General features: G+C 43.4%; 1 protein-coding gene across 24 annotated transcripts in view; it reads left to right on the top strand.

The window, feature by feature from the left end:
* CADPS2 (calcium dependent secretion activator 2) overlaps positions 1-20,344 on the top strand; it is a 602,399-nt gene that overhangs the window by 469,595 nt on the left and 112,460 nt on the right. For 14 of the 24 annotated variants that reach the window (XM_030549117.1, XM_030549116.1, XM_030549113.1 and 11 more), the window contains 3 exons: positions 11,621-11,724; positions 13,305-13,313; positions 15,653-15,809. In XM_030549117.1, coding sequence (XP_030404977.1) covers positions 11,621-11,724; positions 13,305-13,313; positions 15,653-15,809 — 270 coding nt within the window. The remainder of the gene's footprint in view (positions 1-11,620; positions 11,725-13,304; positions 13,314-15,652; positions 15,810-20,344) is intronic. The other 10 variants (XM_030549118.1, XM_030549115.1, XM_030549123.1 and 7 more) reach the window with 1 other exon arrangement.

Here is a 20,344-nt window from a genome sequence, read left to right as displayed (position 1 = left end):
GCCAGCTGGAGGATTAGGGTGTGATAACGTCTTCTTCGAGTGCTTGCTCATATCCATTCCAATTAGGTGTGCGCGCGCCGTGTGCACGTTCGTCGGAGACTTTTTACCCTAGCAACACTCGGTGGGCTGGCAGGTCGCCCGGTATGGCGCCTGATATATACCCCTGCTGGCCCGCCCACTCCTCAGTTCCTTCTTACCACCCGTGTCGGTCGTTGGAACTGGGTAGCACGGCTACCTGTTCTCCACCTCCCTACCGTTTCACTCCTGTGTAGTATCGTGTATATAGTTCTTTTATTGTAGTTATAGTTAGTGTTAAAATTAGTAGTTTATAGTTCTGTATATAGTTATAGAGGATTGGGGGATTTTCCTTCCCCCGGTACCAGGGCTCATGCCCGGTTCACTGGGCTTCAAATCTTGTGCGGCCTGTCATCGGCCGATGCCCACAGGAGATCCGCACAACTCCTGTCTGAGGTGCCTAGGCGAGTCCCACCTTGCGGACAAGTGCTGGATCTGCAAGGCATTTAAGCTCTGGACAAAGAAAGAGCGGGACAGTCGATTAAAGCAGCTCTTGATGGAGGCAGCGCTGACTCCCCCATCGTCGGCACCGACTCCGGCACCGGGACCAAGTGTTTCCTCTGCTCCGGACCGCCCGGCACCGGCAAAGGCTTCGCTTCCCCGCCCTTCACCGGCCCAACACCCCAGCCGGCACCGCTCCCTCTCTCCGAGGAGCAAGAAGCACAGGACTCCTGTGGCACCTACAACTGCACCGCAGTCGGAGCGTGCTTCCAAACCGGACCGCGCGGCACCGAGCACCGCCGCACCATCAATTCCAGCTCCTCAGGAGCCATTGAGTCTGGTGCCTCTCAGCTCCCCACCACAACCTGCGGATGAGCTCGTCACGCCTTCTACACCGGAGACCTTCTCCGTGGCACGCGACCTCATCGCTCTCACAGATCCCGAACTGCCCCAACCCCCAATGCGGGTTATTCAGTCGATGGGCAAGCCCACCATGGTGCGCCCACGTTCGCCGGGCACTACCGAGCACCGTCAGTCCCGCTCCAGATTGAGGGACTACTCTCAACGTCATCGCTCAAGATCCCGGCACCGCTCGCAGTCCCGGTACCATTCCCCGCAGCACCGGTCGTACTCGCGGCACCGCTCGAGATCCCGGTCGCCGTCGTACTACTCCCGGCACCGGTCCAGATCGCGGCACCGACGCTCCTACCGCAGCCGTTCCCGGCACGACAGCACACGGCACCAGTCGACCTCCCGGCACCGAGCTGGTAGCAGGTCCCGGTCCCGATCGAGATACCGCCACGACTCCCGGTACCGCTCACCAGCACCGCACAGAGACGAAATCTATGGGCGGAGAGGCCTGGCACAGTCATCGTCAGCTCCTCCGTGGCCTTCACGTCACTCGTCCGCCTCTCCACACGTGGACAGCGCCTCCTACGAGGGTTCTGATGCGCAGGCCCACCTGGAACATGGACCACCGCAATGGTCCTTTTGGACGCCCTGGGCCTACCACCAAGCCCAGGGCGAACCATTGGGCCCAGCACGCTTCAGCCATTCGGAGCACCATGCACCAGAGGCCACAGTCAGCCAGCCTCCCCCCTCGGGTACGGAGGAAGACCCTGCGCATCCCCTGGCACAGAAGGATGTCCCAGAGACGGAGGTCCCTCAGAACGAGTCTTCCATACAAGAGCCACTCCTCCCTGGGTTATCTTCTTCCTCTTCCCCAGATGAGGCGGTAACGGGCACATCATCATCGGGGCCCCCGCCGATTGATCTCCGGACACATCAGGACCTTCTGCGGCGCGTTGCCCAAAATATAAACCTTCCTGTAGAGGAAGTTCCTGAAGTGGAGGACCCGGTGGTCAGCATACTTTCTGCAGAAGCGCCGACCAGGCTGGCCCTCCCTTTCATCAAGTCCATCCAAGCAAAGGCGGACACCATATGGCAGTCTCCGGCCTCCATTCCACCCACAGCCCGTGGAGTGCAAAGAAAATATATGGTGCCATCCAAGGGGTATGAGTACCTCTACGTACACCCCGCCCCCTGCTCATTGGTGGTACAATCAGTCAACGAGCGGGAGCGCCGCGTCCAGCAAGCTCCTGCGCCAAAATCCAGAGAAGCCAGGCGCATGGACTTGCTAGGCCGCAAGATTTACTCTGCCGGAGGCCTTCAGCTCCGTGTGGTGAACCAGCAGGCCCTCTTGAGCCGATACAGCTACAACACCTGGGAGGCTGTCAGCAAGTTCACTGAATTAGTTCCCCAGGACTCACGCCAGGAATTTTCAGCTCTCCTGGAAGAAGGGAAGAGGGTCGCCAGTACCACACTACAAGCATCCTTAGATGCCGCAGATTCGGCAGCCAGAACGCTGGCATCTGGTGTAGCCATGCGTCGAATATCGTGGCTTCAGGCTTCCGGACTACCGCCCGAGTTGCAGTATACGATCCAAGACATGCCATTCGATGGGCAGGGTCTTTTCTCTGAAAAAACAGATCCCAGGCTACAGAGTTTGAAGGATAACCGGGTTATCATGCGGTCACTGGGAATGCACACACCCCAGACTCAGAGATGGACATTCCACCCACAAACTCAGCGCCCTTACCTGCCGCCTCGACCCAGGCAGGAATTTACCCGGAGACGAGGCCGCCCGAACTGCAGACGTCAGTCGGCTCCTCAAGGGGGTAACAATTCTGGGTCCGCCAAACCACCGCAGGGACCCAAAGCAAACTTTTGAGGGTGCTCCCGAGAGCAGTATACCAATCCCCTCCCTGGATCCTTTTCATTTTCTCAACCCCCTCCAGCCCTTCCTGCCGGCGTGGTCCCAACTGACCTCGAATCGTTGGGTCCTGCTCACGGTGGAGTTTGGATACCGTCTTCAGGTTATTTCTCCACCCCGCTCCCATCCTCCCTCCTCGTCCCTCTTCAGGGACCCCTCTCATGAGCAACTTATCATCCAGGAAGGTTCGCAAGCTCCTATTCATCGGAGCTATAGAGGAGGTGCCGAAGGAGTTAAGGGCCAAGGGCTTTTATTCCCGGTATTTCTTAATCCCCAAGTCAAAAGGGGGCCTCTGACCCATCCTGGACCTGCGAGGACTGAACAAATTCATCAAAAAGTTCAAGTTCCACATGGTATCCTTAGGAACCATCATTCCTTCCCTGGATTGGTACGCCGCTCTCGACATGAAGGACGCATACTTCCAAATTTCAATTTTTCCTCCGCACAGGAGGTATCTGCGCTTTGTGGTAAATCAGGATCACTACCAATTTACTGTCCTCCCCTTTGGTCTCTCCTCGGCCCCTCGGGTATTCACCAAATGTATGGTGGTCGTCGCTGCTTCCCTGTGCCGTCGTCGTATTCACGTCTTCCCTTACCTTGATGGCTTATCCGAGGCACTTCGGAGGCGCAGGTGATCGGCCATGTCGCCATCATCAGGGAGCTGTTTGTGAGTCTAGGCTTGACCATCAACCCAGACAAGTCCACTCTGGTGCCTACACAGAGGATAGAGTTCATCGGGGCAATGCTGGACTCCAACCTTGCAACAGCCAGTTTACCCCTGCACCGGTTCCAAGCCATAGTTTCCCTGGTCAAAGGTCTACAAGCCTTTCCGACCACTTCTGCTCAGATTTGCCTCGCTCTCCTGGGACACATGGCCGCAGGCACCTTCATCACGAGGCATGCAAGACTGCGCATGCGCCCGCTGCAGACCTGGCTCGCGTTGGTCTATCGGCCAGGCAGGGACGCCATAGACACAATCATAAGGATTCCACCGAATGTTCTGGGCTCCCTCGGCTGGTGGACGACGTCCTCCCAAGTGTATGCAGGCCTACCATTTCACATCCCCCAGCCCTCCGTGTACCTGACAACGGACACGTCATCGCTCGGCTGGGGTGCCCGCCTGGCGACTCTGCGCACACAGGGTCTCTGGTCACCAAGGGAGCTAACGCTCCACATCAATGTGCGCGAGCTGCGGGCAGTCCGATTGGCATGCCAAACGTTTCAACGCCATTTACACGGCCATTGTGTTGCGGTGTTCACAGAGAACACAACGGCCATGTATTACATCAACAAGCAGGGCGTGACTCGGTCCTCCCCGCTGTGTTAGGAAGCAATACGCCTGTGGGACTTTTGTATAGCCCACTCTATACATCTAGTGGCCTCCTTTCTCCCGGAAGTACGGAACACCCTCACGGATCACCTGAGCAGGTCCTTTCTATCTCACGAATGGTCCATCCGTCCGGACGTCCTTTATTCGATTTTCCGGAGGTGGGGGTTTCCCCGTATAGACCTGTTCACCTCCAGATCGAACAGGAAATGCCAGGTGTTCTGCTCTCTACAGGGTTGCTCCCCAGGCTCCCTGTCAGACACGTTCCTGATCCTGTGGACGAGACGTCTTTGTTACGCCTTTCTACCCTTTCCTCTCGTCCACCGAGTCCTGATCAAGATCCGGAGAGACAGAGCCCGCCTCATCCTGATCGCTCCGGCTTGGCCACGGCAGCCCTGGTACACCATGCTGCTCTACCTGTCCCTGGCAGACCCAATTCCCCTGCCTCTTTGGCCGGATCTGATCACGCAAGACTTCGGCAGAATGCGCCATCCGGACCTACAGTCCCTCCATCTGACTGCATGGCTCCTGGCTGGTTAAGTCAGTCGGAGTTGCGCTGTTTTGCAGCAGTACAACAAGTGTTGCTGGGCAGCAGGAAGCTTTCCATGAATTCAACCTACCTCGCGAAATGGAAGCGCTTCTGCCACTGGTGCAACCAGCACGGCCATTCTCCACATTCCGTAGTAGTTCCCACTATTCTGGACTACATGTGGTCTCTCAAGCAGCACGGATTGGCAATCTCCTCTCTACGGGTACATCTCGCGACTATATCCACCTTCCATCCAGGTGAAGCTGGCAAGTCAGTTTTTTCCCACCCTATGGTGTCAAGATTCCTCAAGGGCTTGGAGCGACTATACCCTCAGGTCAAACGGCCTACCCCTACTTGGGACCTGAACCTTGTCTTGACCAGGCTCATGGCGCCCCCCTTCGAACCTTTAGCCACATGCTCGCTGCTGTACCTGTCCTGGAAAGTGGCCTTCCTAGTCGCTATCACCTCGGCTAGACGAGTCTCGGAGCTTCGGGCACTGACTGTGGATCCTCCATATACTGTATTCCATAAGGACAAGGTACAGCTGCGCCCACACCCGGCGTTCCTCCCTAAAATCGTCTCCGCCTTTCATGTTAACCAGGACATCTTCCTGCCAGTCTTTTGCCCAAAGCCGCATTCCTCCAGACGAGAGCAACAGCTCCATTCTTTAGATGTCCGAAGAGCTCTCGCCTTCTACATTGAAAGGACCAAACCCTTCCGCCGTTCACCTCAATTGTTTGTGGCAGTGGCGGAATGCATGAAGGGCATGGCAATCTCCTCCCAGCGTATCGTATCCTGGGTGACATCCTGCATTCGGACATGTTACGACTTGGCCCATGTTCCGATGGGTCCTCTTACCGCCCATTCCACCCGGGCTCAAGCTTCATCTGCCGCCTTTTTGGCCCATGTCCCCATACAGGAAATCTGCCGCGCGGCCACCTGGTCTTCCGTACACACCTTCGCATCACTATGCACTGGTCCAGCAGGCTAGAGACGATGCCGCCTTCGGCGCAGCAGTTTTACATTCCGCAACGTCTCGCTCCGACCCCACCGCCTAGGTAAGGCTTGGGAATCACCTAATTGGAATGGATATGAGCAAGCACTCGAAGAAGAAAAGACGGTTACTCACCTTTGTAACTGTTGTTCTTCAAGATGTGTTGCTCATATCCATTCCACACCCGCCCTCTTTCCCCACTGTCGGAGTAGCCGGCAAGAAGGAACTGAGGAGCGGGCGGGCCAGCAAGGGTATATATCAGGCGCTATACCGGCGCCACTCCAGGGGGTGACCTGCCGGCCCACTGAGTGTTGCTAGGGTAAAAAGTCTCCGACAAATGTGCACGCGGCGCGCGCACACCTAACTAGAATGGATATGAGCAACACATCTCAAAGAACAACAGTAACAAAGGTGAGTAACCGTCTTTTCCGTGACCCCCACATGTTCAGGCTCATGGCCAGCAGGGCCTGACAGACCCACAGATTGGTAGTGTGGTAAATAATGATGCGTGCGGGACAGTCATACAGAGCCATCTGGATTGCTTGGTAAGCTGGGTGTGTTCAAACAAAAAGTGTTATACATCTAGGAACAAAGAATGCAGGCCATACATCCAAAATGGAGAACAGTGGTAGGGATGTAATAGTGGGAAGAAACACTCAACCTGAGTTCCCAGTGCAATACTTGGATGTATAAATGGAGGAATAGTGAGTAGGATTAGGGAAGTGACTTTTACCTCTGTATATGTCATTGATGAAACCAATACTAGAATCCTGTGTCCAGTTCTGATGTCCACATTTTTAAAGGATGTTGAAAAATTGGAGAGAGTGCAGAATAGAGCCGCAAAAATGATTTGAAGGCTGGAGAAAATGCCTTTCAGTGGGAGGCTTAAAAAACTTAATATACTTAGCTTATCAAAAAGAAGTTTTAGTAGTGACTTGTTTACATTAGATAAGTGCCTTCATAGGAAGAAAATACCAGGTTCTAAATGGCTCTTTAATTTAGCAGAGAAAGACATAAGAAGCACTAATGACTGGAAGCTGACACTAGACAAATTCAAATTAGAAATTAGGCACAATTTTTTTAACAATGGGGTGATTAACCACTCAGACACACAGCTAAGAGAATTGGTGGGATCTCCAAATCTTGATATCTTCAAATCAAAACTCGATGCTTTTCAGGAAGATATGCTTTAACTAAATACAAGTTATGCTTTAGTGAAATAGAAGTAAGATATTGGGCTCAACACAGGGGTAACTGGGTGAAATTTAAAAACTTGTGATATACAGGAAGTCACATTAGATGATCTAGTGGCCCCTTCTGGCCTTAAACTCTTTGAATCTATGAAGTAGTCATCTTTTCATTTCAAAACCTTGAGATTAGTCAGTTTACTTAGCTCAGTTAGCAATGTCAGATTGTTTTCTTGCTACCATATGTGACTCACTGATAATACATACTTGAGATGTCATCCATTACTTCCAAGCCTTTCTTTTTTTCTTCGGTGAGAAAGTGAAGTAGAAAACAGATGATTGATAGCTTTTGCTGTTTGTTTACTAAAAGTTGTCAACAGGTATACTTACTAACTTGCAGGAGCTTGTTTCCTGCAGTGTGTTGTTAATCTGAGCAGTGTAAATATATCTTTACAAACACCTTTACCATTTGAGAGAAGAAACATAATGAAGACTGACAGAACAGATTTCCATTTTTTGTGTGTGATGATTTTTGTGTTTGGTTGCTTTATGATGGTTATAAATATTCACAAACAAAGAGCAGAATATTTTTCCAATATTCCTGAAGTATTGGAGCTTCCAAATAACAGCTGATTGTTCAAATAAGGCCTATATCAAAAATGGAGAGGTGTGTTCCCTTTGCTTGGGGGGAAAACCTTTAAAATTTGGCATATTGGTTTTCTAATGCAGTGGTTTTCAACCTTTCCAGACTACTGTACCCGTTTCAGGAGTCTGATTTGTCTTGCATATCCCAAGACCTGGTCTACACTACGCGTTTAAACCGATTTTAGTAGCGTTAAACCGATTTAACACTGCACCCATCTACACAACGAGGCCCTTTATATCGATATAAAGGGCTCTTTAAACCAGTTTCTTACTCCTCCCCGACGAGAGGAGTAGCGCTGAAATTGGTATTACCATATCGGATTAGGGTTAGTGTGGCCGCAAATTGACGGTATTGGCCTCCGGGCAGTATCCCACAGTGTACCATTGTGACCGCTCTGGACAGCAATCTGAACTCGGATGCACTGGCCAGGTAGACAGGAAAGCCCTGCGAACTTTTGAATTGCATTTTCTGTTTGCCCAGTGTGGAGCTCTGATCAGCACGGGTGGCCATGCAGTCCCAAATCCAAAAAGAGCTCCAGCATGGACCGTGCGGGAGATACTGGATCTGACTGCTGTATGGGGAGAATTAGGAAGTCATTCCCATTTTTGTCTTTGCGCCCCCGGCCGACCTCAGCAAGGGGCACCCATGACAGCAGCAGACAGTACAGAACAACTGATAACCGTCATCTCATTGCCAATTTACAATGATATGGCAGACAGTACAGAACAACTGATAGCCATCTCTGCTATCTTGCAAAGGCAAATGAATGCTGCTGTGTAGCGCTGCAGTACTGCATCTGTTAGCAACATCCAGTAGACATACGGTGACAGTAAAAAAAAAGCTAAACAGGCTCCATGGTTGCCGTGCTATGGCGTCTGCCAGGGCAATCCAGGGAAAAAGGTGGCGAAATGATTGTCTGCCGTTGCTTTCACGGAGGAAGGAAGGAGTGACGACATTTACCCAGAATCACCCGTGACACTGTTTTTGCACCATCGTGCACTGGGGTCTCAACCCAGAATTCCAATGGGCGGGGGAGATTGCAAGAACTATGGGATAGCTACGGGATAGCTACCCACAATGCAACACTTCAGAAATCGACGCTAGCCTCAGACCATGGACGCACACCACCGAATTAATGTGCTTAGTGTGGCACTCGACTTTATACAATCTGTTTTATAAAACCAGTTTATGTAAAATCGGAATAATCCCGTAGTGTAGACATACCCCAAGTTCCACCTCACTTAAAAGCTACTTGCTTACAAAATCAGACATAAACATACAAAAGTGTCACAATACACTTAGTGAAAAAATAGTTTCTTGTTTTTACCATATCATTATCAAATAAAATAGTTGGAATATACCGTGTATACTCGATCATAAGCCAGTTTGTTTATAAGCTGACCCTCCTGAGATGGATAAGTAAAAATTGAAAAATTTTATAACCCGTTCATAAGCCGACGCTATAATTCAGGGGTCAGCAAATTTTGGCTCCCAGGCCATCAGTATAAACCACTGGGGGGCCGAGATGGTTTTTTACCTCTAGCGTCCACAGGCATGGAGGTAAACCTAAGTAAACTAAGTGTCCCAGCATGCCAGCTGCTTACCCTGACGGACTGGGACAGCAACTGGTGGGAAAAATTTTTGAGGGGGAGAAGCTGGGCGTCAGGGGAGTAACCCCTGTGACCACTCCCCACATGACCCACCCGTAACCTGGGACCCCTCCTCCAACTCTCCCCATCCCATCCCTTCCCACCTTATCTGGGAAGGGCCGGGAAGGATGTCTCTGGCCTAGTTGGAGCTGCTCCAACAGGCTGGGCAGCGTGGCTGCAGCCTGCTCTGGCGGGCCAGACCAGGTGGCACAGCCACAGCATGTTCCAGCGGGCTGGGCCGAGCAAACATTAGCAGTGGGGAATGTAGTCTATTTAAACAGAAATTAATTAGTAGTTGTTGCAAAAACATATTTGCCTGTTTTGTAAGTTGTGCATGGATAGTACTACTTTTACTGGTTTGTAAGTTGTGCATGGATAGTACTACTTTTACTGGTTACTGCACATTGCCGCACATTCATGGAGAATTGGGCCAAAATTGTATCTTGCATCAAGATAGTGTATTTCAGTCTTCCACTTTGTTCAGTATTAAGAGGTTTAGATTGGAGATGAAGCACAATAAACTAACAGTTAATGTCACCTGAGTATTTCCATTCTAATGGGTCTTTTCCCATTGCTTCTAACTTTATCAGATTTTAACCTTTGAGGCAGAAAAATGGCAGCCTTTTTTAAGTTTGAGAAGAGTAGGGGAAAATATCACATTCCCTTGTTAAAATGGTTGTAAAGAGCTCTAATGTCCTTGTGTTTTGGTCAGGGGCGGCACCAGCGCCGCAAGCGCGTGACTGGGGCAGCAAGCTGCGGGCGGTGGCCTGCCAGTCACTGTGAGGGCAGCAGGCAGGTGGCTTTCAGCGATGCGCCTGCGGTAGGTCTGCCAGTCCTGCGGCTTCGGTGGCAATTTGGCCGCAGGGACGCCGATGGCGCAGCACTTGTGGACCTCCCGCAGGCATGCTGCCGAAAGCCGCCTGACTGCTGTGCTTGGGGCAGCAAAAAACACACAGCCGCCCCAGGTTTTGGGGTAGACACATGAAATTTGGCAGGGGCATATGCCTTTCCATTGTCTGAAGAGATGTTTTGATTTGGCAGAGTTGTAAGTCTTTAAAAAATACTTTGTGTACACAAGCTAGTTTTTTTGTTCTTTTTTTAATATACAACAAAATCTTGGTTGGTTGGTTGGTGGAGGGGTTTTTTATTATCAATCTACCATTGTTCTGTAGCAATGTACATACATAAGAAAGAAACTTAGGTAGCGTTTTCCATCTGTGGAGATATGTATGAAATTTCACTCATATGATGTCTGAACATGCGTATGGAATGAGGCAGGGCTCTAAAATGCTTGTGGAGTTCTCATCTTGTGTTATCTCCTTCAGAAAACTTCCAAAAACCCACCTGCTCTGTGACTCATTCTATTTATTATGCATTGCTTTATATTTGAATCATACTGTACTGCGTTGTTTCCATCCTACAACTTTAAGATTGTTAGCCCTTAAGGGAAAAGACTTTGTTAACTGAGGAAGCTCACCTATCTCAATGTAGTTAATACACTTAAAAATAATTTCTTATTCCTGATGAAGATAGTGATATAGTCTGGTCAATATGTTTATTCTTATTGTATTAATTTTTTTCTTCAAATTGATTGTTAATTGTTCCTGTCTGCCTAGATTTAGTCTGATGGATATTATATTTGAAACTAAACTGAATTTAATTGCACCTTTAAAGATTTAGTAATATTCATTCCACTGTTATGTTCTTTGCTGTTTTTTTTTTTAATTCCAAAGTAACTTATCCTAGTTTCACGTGTATTTTTTTTTCATTTATACTTGTTTTCTTTCATGTGTAGTTTTTATTGGGTACCTTGCAATCCTATTATAGCATCTTTTATTTCATAGTGCTAGTTTTCACTGCAGTGCAGAAAAGAACCTTCTGCTTCAAAGGATGTTACTGAGGAGTGGAAGCAGTGGTAGAGGAATCAGTTAATTACATGATGTCAGTTTTTATACTTTTCCAATTTTTAGATCAACTAAAATGTAGGCTCTTATTCAGATAAAATATGCCTGGAATTTAAACTTCAGCAAAAAGCATGAATCTTGCTAATGCCAGTAATGACTCATCTGGTGAGAATGGCATTGTATTGACAATACAATAAGAAAAGAAGTCTTGTGTCTGCTGTCTTTGTATATTTGACCTTGGTGAGAATTAGAATTTTCTTGTTGCAGAAGTTGAGCATCTAATGTGTGGCTGCACCTCTTTATTCTCATGTATTAAATCAGAAAATGTTCATAGTGGCCAGTGATTTCTTTGTGGATGATATATTTTCTGTAATCCATTGATGTGGCCATACAATTGCATTCATTTACATCAAAAGAATGTCCCTAAAATGTTGAATTGCTTGTGTATCAGAAAATTATTTCAATGCAGTATTCCAGCTCCCTGCCAGTACCATTCTCTGCTGTAAAATACAGTTTATTTTTCTGTATTTCTAGCTAAAATAATTTTGACTTGCATATTTTTAATTTTATATATATATGTGTGTCTGTGTGTATAGAGACCTTGAATCAAGCAACTCCTGCTAGAAAGCTGGAAGAGGTTCTTCACCTTGCAGAGCTCTGCATCGAAGTATTGCAGCAGAATGAAGAGCATCACGCAGAGGTGAGGATATCTGCATTCATTATAGGATAATGGTTCATACCTATTTTGTTTCTCCATGGTGTGAAGGAATTCTGTCAAGAAACATTCTAACTTTGGGTTCTGACATACGTGTAAGGCAGTTTACAATTTACAGAGAAAATGAGTGTTTTGAAGCTTAAGAATAGTGAAGTGAAATAAAACTCTACCTGAATTCCCGTGAATGAGCTCCAGGTCTGGAAATTTCAGATTAAAGAGCATAACACCAATAACAGGCGATTAAATGGTATCGAAAACATTCAGCCTTATACAGTTGTCCCTTCCAATTTTTTATCCCCACAGAAAGGAAATATAACTTTAAACACTAGGTTTCATTGTGTCTTGTGCCAATTAATTTTAACTTCAAAAATAAATATTCACATTGGTATTATGTTTGTTTTGTGGGACTGATTAAACAATGATTTCTATTCTATTTATCTTGCCTTTTTTAAAATGTCTTTTTAAAATGGAAGATGTAAATTTAGTCAATTTCATATTTCTTACCCTCTCAAGTCTTTTTGTTCCTTGTTTCATAAACTACAATGGACTCTACATGCATTATAGCACCTTTTATCTCTAGGTATTACAAAAAAAGAACAAATAGACCAAATACATATACATTTATATTATTAACATTAATATGATAATCTAGTTGTCTAAGATACAGATTCTAGGATGTTCTATAAAAAATCCTAGAATTATTTTCTAGAAAAGCATACAAAGAGGTAAACCAAGATTTTTGTGTGTGTGTGTGTGTGTGTGTATACACACACACACACATACGTATATAGTTATAAATATGATCATTCAAAACATCTGCTTTTAGCTCACACTGTGGAATCTAGTTTTTCGCTTACATCTGTCAAGTGTGAACTTGTTATGGATATTTTATTTTATACTGAAGAAACAGCTGCTTCAATAATTTGAAATTAATTCCCAGGAGATTTTATTTTACACTAATATTACCACTATGTTACACTGTAAATGATTACTTAATAAAATGTATATATTTTTCTTTGTCTTTTGAAGATGTCTTAGAATATTAGACTTTAAAAAACAAAGGAATCTGATAAAATACCAATATGCAATACATTTTACTGTTTAATAATTGTGTTTCTTAGTAATTAAATGTAATAATAAATAATGCCTTAAAATTAATTTTGCAAAAAGATGTATTCTATTTTTTTCTTTGCCCAAATGAAAATCAGTCCTGCAGGAATACTGAATCTGTCAAGTTCAAAACTACTATTTTTACATCACTTCTTCCTTCTTTGTTTCCAAAAATAAATGTGTATTTCTAGTGAAAGTTATAAAATAAACAGAAGTGAAATATTAAAAGGTAAATGAAGCAAAGAATACAAAAATTGTACATATGCATCCCTTGTCCCCATTCAAAATATAAATACATCACACTGAGCTCAGATCATAACAGTACAGAAATTATGATGGTGCAGTTAATTAAATGGATTAGTAGCCTGTAAAAATAGTGACATCAAACTCCTTCTTTTAATAGTATAACTTTTTTTTTCTATTCCACAACACTTGAAATTTATGGATTCCCACAGACACAAGAGGTATGTGGTTCCTCACAAACAAGGCATTATTATTTTTCACCATTTGTAGCATGGAGCTGTTAATGTGTCTTGAACGTGTGTCATAAATTGTTCTGATCATTTCTGATTTTTTTTTGCCACATTTGTCTCTCTTTCTAGAATCTAAGAACTTCAGTCTTTCTTTAATCAGGTCAGATGTTTTCGTTCTCTTAGGATGTATATGACCAATCACTAACTGCATTCAGCTTGTTTTCATATTGTTCATTTTGATGAAACAACATCTTAGCCCTGGTATATGTTTTCACATTCTTCTCACTTGCTCCCAGACACTTTTGGATAATTCTTGAGAGGGTCCAGAGAATTTGTTTGGTTCACAGTGTCATTTGCGAAGGGGTTTAAAATGGGAATAGAATGGGATGACTTGCTAGAAAATTTGGGGAGGGGGGGCACTATATGTTCTGAAAAGATTTTTGTTTACCTGTCCCAAAGAGACACCTGCCAATGCCTATACACTTAAAAAAAACCTTTCACGCTACTTCTTTTTATTGTGATAGGTTATTTTCTTGGGCTAGGAGGTTGTTTCCTTAATGAGCTCTCATTTGAGCTCAATTTGTCAGTCAGAGACTTCTTCCCATTACAGGAAAAGGAATCTATTTTAAATTCTTGCCAAAAAAATTGCAACAGGATCTGTACTGTTCACTTGATTACCAGTCAGTATCCTTAAGGCCTGATATAGCAGTGTGCTGAGCACCTCTATTCCTGTTAACTTCTCTAGGAGCAGCAGGTGCTTTCAGGGAGCACCAGTACCTCTCAGAAACCTTTCTCCAGGTCATGTTGCAATCATTCCTTTCAGAAAAAAATAAAACACCATGTTAGGCTGTCATCAGGAAGTCCCGGATACAAGTAAACATTTATGACCACATTTTCAAAAGTGGAATCTAATTTTGGGCTCTTCAGTTCTAGACCTGAATTTCTAGAATTTTAGACCTCTCGGGCCTGATTTTCAGAAGTGCTTGAGCACGTGTTGTTGCCATTGACTTCAGTTGGAGTTGTGGGTGCTCAGCCCCTCTGGTGATCAGGCCCTAAGTGTGTCCGATGTTGGCACTTCAGAAATGGGGGTGGTCAGAATTAGAGGTCACACTTGAAAATGGAGGCTGTAATATAACTCTCTTTATTCAAGGAGACTGTATGTTGCTCAGCATTAGATGTTTGCAGTGACAGTGGACAAAACAGTTGCAGCAGTGTTAGCTTGATACTAATATGAACTTTAAAACCTGCTCTTTCACAGGCTCAGACTATTACTTGGCCTCCATCTTTACCGCCAGTATCTCCATTTACCATCTTTCTCACTTTGATATAACATCCAACTATTGTACAATTCTTGTCATTCTTTTCCTTCACCACAAAGCACAGATGTAAATGCAGGAAAAAGATGCATGATGTGAATGTTGTAGAGTCCCTAATTTTGCCTGAACACAGCAACCTTTGAATGAATTTCCTCCCCAACCTCCATTCTTCTGAGCTAAGATCATCTAATGCATGAAGCTTACACTCAAGAAAGCAGTATTTTCCAAAACGCTATTAAATTAGTGGAAAGAGATGTTATAAACTAGAATTATTGAATCTCCAGATTATCTACCTATAACACTTATTAAAGAAAATGGGGGTTTATTCATCATGAATGGTCTATCACTTCAGGACAAAATAATGATAAAAATGAAGATTTTGCATCTATCAAAAATACAGATTTCAGTGGATATTACTATTAGCTGTTAGTTAAAGTTTAAATCAAATTTCTTCTGATAAGTGAATGAGGACAAAATGCTTTTAAATATGTATTTGTTTAGAGAACATTTGACAATGAATTAGGCTGATTTCTTATAACTTTAGAACTGAATTAAACCAAAATTAGAGTATGTTGTAATTTTCCAAAGATTGTCTTTAGACTTTCAGTTCTTCTGCTTCACTCCCCCCTCTCCCCCCCACCCCACCCCGCAGTTAGCAAAAACACTTAACAGCCAGTGGATTGATATTCAGTTATTTAAAGGTTTATAGACAATTTGTTTGCTTTTTTTCCCCCTTTTGTTAACAGTAATTTGGGGTTTATTATTAGTGCTGCCTTTCCAACAAAATAATTTCTGGTTTGATTTTTTCCCCTATGTTGACAAATGTGGTATATTTTTTAATACATCTGTATAAGAATGCATTTACATTTATCACACATGGACTGTACATCACCTATGCATGATAAGACATAAAGTGACATATCCAAAGATACTTGACCATAGCTACCATACAGTAGCTATTCTTTTTTGTGACTTGTGTTTACTAATTTTGTTGTTGTTGTTGTTACATTATAGGCTTTTGCTTGGTGGCCAGATTTATTAGCTGAACACGCAGAGAAATTTTGGTCTCTCTTTTCTGTTGATATGGATTCAGCACTGGAGGCACAACCTCAAGATTCCTGGGAAACTTTCCCGCTTTTCCAACTGCTAAATAACTTCCTAAGAAATGACAGTAAGATCTTAAGATTTTTTCTTTTTGTTTATATATGATTTTTTTTCTTTCAGTCTCTGCACACTCCAGAATTCTGTAGTATTTCAATTTCCAGAGCAAGACAAAAGTTACAATGCCCCTCTTTGCTATAAATATTTCTCTGCTGAGTTCCTCTGAAATTAAGCTGTTACTCTCTCTCTTTGTCCCACCAGATTCTTTATTTTATACCATACTTGAACCATATACTATTGCATGAATTGCTTACCTCTAAAGCAACACTATAAACACTGCATAATGTATTTTAATATTTTTAATACTAAGGCATTATATTTAAATAGATGTGTATCAGTAAATATACCCTCATACTAAATTCTCATTCCCATCACTGCTTTAACACCATTGACCATATTTATAAATGTATTGTAGACCTCATATTAATTGGAGTTAAGCATATACATCAAACTGAAAGAGATTTTTAATATACACCGTTTGTATTTGCCCAAAACTTAAGACATATTGGTTATGAAATGCAATGCTCTTGCTTTTATTTGTCTTGGGTGCCCTGGTTTTGCTTTTTTAATAGCTAAATCTAATATACAGACACTAAACTTGATTGTTCTTTTTTCTGGTGATTTTACATGTGGAAATATACAGAGAGTATCAATGAAACTTTAGAAAATGAAGTAGGTTAAATTAAAAAGCACAAATTGTACTTTATTTTACCTGCAGATTATTTTTCATACATTTTAAGACAACATTCAGAAAATAATAGATTTGCTATTTTTAAACAGAAAGGTAAAATGCGCTGTTTTCCTTAATTATTAAGGAAAGGCAAAATTCTATTTTTATTCCATGTCTCAGTTTATTCCAAGCTTTAAATTTTTTCTTGTACTTCCAGGATTCATATGCTCAACAAACTAGTTTCTTTAATTATTTTTATGCTATTTTTGTTATCAAGCATATAAAAAGCAGTATCAGAATGCCCTTTCTGTATTAAAGCTGCATGATTTAGGGGATTGGAAATGGGATACTGGGACATCCATCATGAGATCAAAGGTGCTGCGACAACCCACATTGCTTATAACAGACAGAGCCAGCGTTAAGCCGATTCCCCTGTTTCCCTGGAATTGGGTCCTGCGCCTTAGGCATCTTTTTTTTTTTTTAAATTTATTTATTTATTTTTTGCTCACCTGGTGGCGGGGGGGTCCACTCCGGGTCTTTGGCGGCAGGGGATCCTTCAGTGCCATGGAAGACCCGAAGCGGACCCCCTGCCGCCGAAGCCCCAGACCACCACCGGGTATTCAAATCGGGCCCCATCGTTCATAAAGCCAGCCCTGATAACAGAGTATTGTTACCATCAGCTTCTGAGTGCCTGAGTGAAATAGGCAGGTGATCTCAGTGATACCATAGGGGCATTCATATCACAAAAAGAAGCATTGCAATTGGTGCTAGTCCCCTGGATGGCAGACTCCTCAGGATGCAAAAGGCTGAACAGACATAAAGCCTTAACTACCTTCTTATCCTAAAAGCTAGTCATTCTAATAGCTTATCTCAATTGATTGGCCTCTTACAGTTGGTATGGCTACTTCCACCTTTTCATGTTCTCTGTATATATAAATATCTTCTTGCTGTATGTTCCAGTCTATGCATCCGAAGAAGTGGGCTGTAGCCCACGAAAGCTTATGCTCAAATAAATTTTAGTCTCTAAGGTGCCACAAGTACTCCTGTTCATTCTAGTTAGAGTGGAGAACTATTGGTACTGCAGTGTAGGAACTTATATTGCCTGTTCAGTATATGTTCTGTGGATAAGTGGAGGACCTTAGAGTCCAGTGTTGTCAGTCTCTTTTCATGAGTACTTAACTCTGTTTTCATTAATTGGTATTAATACACTAAATGCCACGTTCCTGTCGTGTAGTTGTCTTTTTTACATGGGTTCCTTAGCGAGAGAGTGTCTATTTTGTTACTGTTTTCTTTATTTTTGGTTGTGTTTTTGTAGAAGGTGCTGGAGGTTGCTCCCTTTGAAGTTCTGTAGGATAGGTACAGTGTAGACATCAGCAACAAAGACTTCCTAACTCTGCCATGGAAACGTGCTTCAACCTTGACTTTGAAGGAACACTTGAAGCGATGTAAGAGTAGTTTCCTCCTTGTGCCCATTCGATCCTTGGTGCCTGTGTTGAGACAGCCAACAAGGATTACAATCATAGTGCTGGATTTTGTGATGTGTAATTTTGTTAGGGTTGGATTGTTTGAATTTTATTCAGCCAGTGGTATCTATAAACTTAGTACTGGGTTCAATTACAGCAATAGTTAAGTTTCCGGAACCAGTGGAAATTAAGGTTATTTCAGGATTATATTCTTGTCTTTCAGGCAGGGTTTGTGACACCCGAGTTACAGCTAACCCTCTTATTACACAATGTGGGCTGCCTTGCCTGCTGATTTCCAGAATAACACAAGCAATACAAACAAACTCTAGCTCCACACTTACATAAGAAAAGACTGTTGGAAGGCTACTACTTGCTTTTTCTTCTCTGAAGAGATTAAATGGATAATTACTTTAAATGATTACTAAGGAAACAGTCTCAGGAAAGACATATTATTAAAACTGGAGGAAATTTTGTTTTCATAACGAAGTAATTATCAGCAGGGCTGTAAAATGTAACTGAAAGAACAAGTAGCAGCTACTGCAAGAAATAAATGCCACACCTGTATACTGTTTTCTACAATTCTCCTAATGGCAAAAGATATAGTAAGTCACCATTTCTGACAAGTGAAAGCAATCTGGAAAACTGTCTCTTTTTTTTTTTCTTCCAGTGCTATTGAAAAGCAACCCTTGGAACTAGTCACCTTTTAATCGGTGGATATGCTAGCAAGTGGCAAATGACCATTCTCCCAGGAACAGATTCCCAAGTGAAACATACCATGATTCTTATTCTTTAATTAACAGCCCTTTCACATTGCTAGTACATTAAAGCTATCAGAAAGAACACCCCATGCTTCTAAATCAATGTCACAGGGTCTCCCTAAACGAATAATAAATGTTCTAGCTTTCTACTAAGTGAAAACCTGTTCCCGAAGACTTCCACCTTCCTAAAGATAGGCTCATAAAAATCTTAAAAAGAGAGAAACTGGAATGTGTTCTCATGAGGATAAAAAGGCTAGTGTTAATAATTAACAGAGAAAGTGAAGTGGAGTCAAATTAGCCATAATAGAGCCCAGAGTGACTGGCAAAGTCACCTCTCATTATCAAAAAACTCATTAGGAAATGAAGAGGTAGAAATCCCACTGGGTTATTCTCTCTCTGAGGCTGTGTCAGAGATTATTTTTCAGATTTATTTCAAATGAAGAACTGTTAGGTCACCATATTGCATATTAGGTTAATCTTCAACCTTTGAAATTTGGAGGGCTGACACCTGCGTGTTATTCTATCTCAAGAGCCTAAATGAGCTCTATATCTGAGATGCAGGAATCAGTTTTCATATAAATCTGACATGTGCCAACAGTATAGAAATATCTAACTAACAATTATAGCCTTTAAGCAGATCTTCATGCAAGATTATTTTTTATAAACATGACACTAAAATATAGTGCCAGAAAGACTGCAGGATAATGAATGTATAGTCTTTATAAATATGCCATGTTTTACCCTACGAGCTTTATACATTTTTTGGGTTTCTTCTATAGAACGCAAGGTGCTACACAAATTCAAGCAAAATGCATCAAAGCATAGCTGCTATTAACTTAGCAAAAGGCAGAAAAGAGAAAAAATCCTTGTATTATAGTTTTGCACAGAATAAAGAGAAGCAAATCAAGTTTTCTCTTTTTGTCTTGCTTCTTGATAAGAATAGGTAGCAGATAATATTCTTTGGTCTACTCTTGGTATGGACATGCAGAGTTCAATCCTCAGCTGCGTCCAGTAAGCATTAGGTACCGCTGAAGACTGCGTATGCAAAGAGGCTGTTTGAGCCCCAAGTCCCAGGACCAAATCTACACCAGCACCTATGTAGTTTAGAGCAGCCACAGGTTGGTTTTAAACTACTCCAGCTGGTTACAGACCTAAGGTTCTGATACGCTAGTGAGAACTAGCCAGAGCACAGTGATTCTCAGTTTGCCCCTTCCTTCTAGGCCCCTAAGCCAAGGAGTGAAAGAGATGGCCAGTTATTCAGAACCCGGGCTGGCCAGCTTTCTTGGCTCTTTCTACTGCCAAAGTGCAAAGCCGAGGATCTGGCCCACAGTCTTAGTACTGTTGTTTTGAAAGCCTTCTTTGCAGTTCTTGCTTTCTGTCTGGAATGGCCTTTCTGCACTTACCCATCTGATTTCAGATCTCAACCAAAAGCCTATATTTTTGTCTCTATATAGCTTAATTTCTCCATCTCCCTATTGTATTTTTAAGTATTTACCTCTGTAAATTATTTTAGGATATGATTTGTATGAAAGAAACTATCTAAAGTAAAGTTGCACTGTGCTATTGTATATATGTCTAGCATGTAGCATGAAGATCCAGGAGAAGACTCATTGTAAAAACATTATGCAATAAAATGTTCTGAAAATATAGGTAG

This window comes from Gopherus evgoodei, chromosome 1 (assembly GCF_007399415.2).
Source record: "Gopherus evgoodei ecotype Sinaloan lineage chromosome 1, rGopEvg1_v1.p, whole genome shotgun sequence".
In the NCBI taxonomy this organism is placed as follows: Eukaryota; Metazoa; Chordata; order Testudines; family Testudinidae; genus Gopherus; species Gopherus evgoodei.
Note: the sequence above shows the minus strand (reverse complement) of the source record. Positions and strands in the feature narration are given on the sequence as shown.